Below are 443 nucleotides of genomic sequence, written 5' to 3' on the forward strand. Positions count from 1 at the left end.
CAGCAGGTACTAGAGAACAGCAGGTACTCGAGAACAGCAGGTACTCGGGACAAAGGCACAAGAGAACAGTAATACTCGAGAACAGCAGGTACTCTGAACAACAGCACTCGAGGACAACAATACTCGAGAACGGCGGGTACTGGAGAACAGGAGGCACTCAAGAACAGCAGCATTCGAGAACAGCAGGTACTCAGAACTACAGCACTCAAGAAGAGTGGGTACTCGAGAACAGGAGGCACGGGAGAACAGTGGCTACTCGAGACCCAATGGGTACTCGAGGACAGCAGGCTAAACTGGGAGATACTTCTCCTCAGCATCCTGGGTACTCAAACACTCCACAGAACAGGTCAGCTGGACATCACAAGATCTGAACAAATTCCAAGGGAAATGAACTAACATCAGAAGGTCAGGTACTGATGGGGCAGTGTGTAAATACCCCAGGG

The 443-nt window shown here is 50.6% G+C and overlaps 1 protein-coding gene across 1 annotated transcript in view; it reads right to left on the minus strand.

Moving 5' to 3' along the window:
* The window catches only part of LOC109916792 (collagen alpha-1(V) chain-like), a 259,059-nt gene that overhangs the window by 143,918 nt on the left and 114,698 nt on the right, over positions 1-443 (minus strand). Inside the window, exon 13 of the mRNA XM_048617801.1 lies at positions 11-139. Within this exon, the coding sequence (XP_048473758.1) occupies positions 11-139 (129 nt within the window). The remainder of the gene's footprint in view (positions 1-10; positions 140-443) is intronic.

The sequence above is a fragment of the Rhincodon typus genome, chromosome 38, assembly GCF_021869965.1.
Source record: "Rhincodon typus isolate 14 chromosome 38, sRhiTyp1.1, whole genome shotgun sequence".
Taxonomy (NCBI): Eukaryota; Metazoa; Chordata; class Chondrichthyes; order Orectolobiformes; family Rhincodontidae; genus Rhincodon; species Rhincodon typus.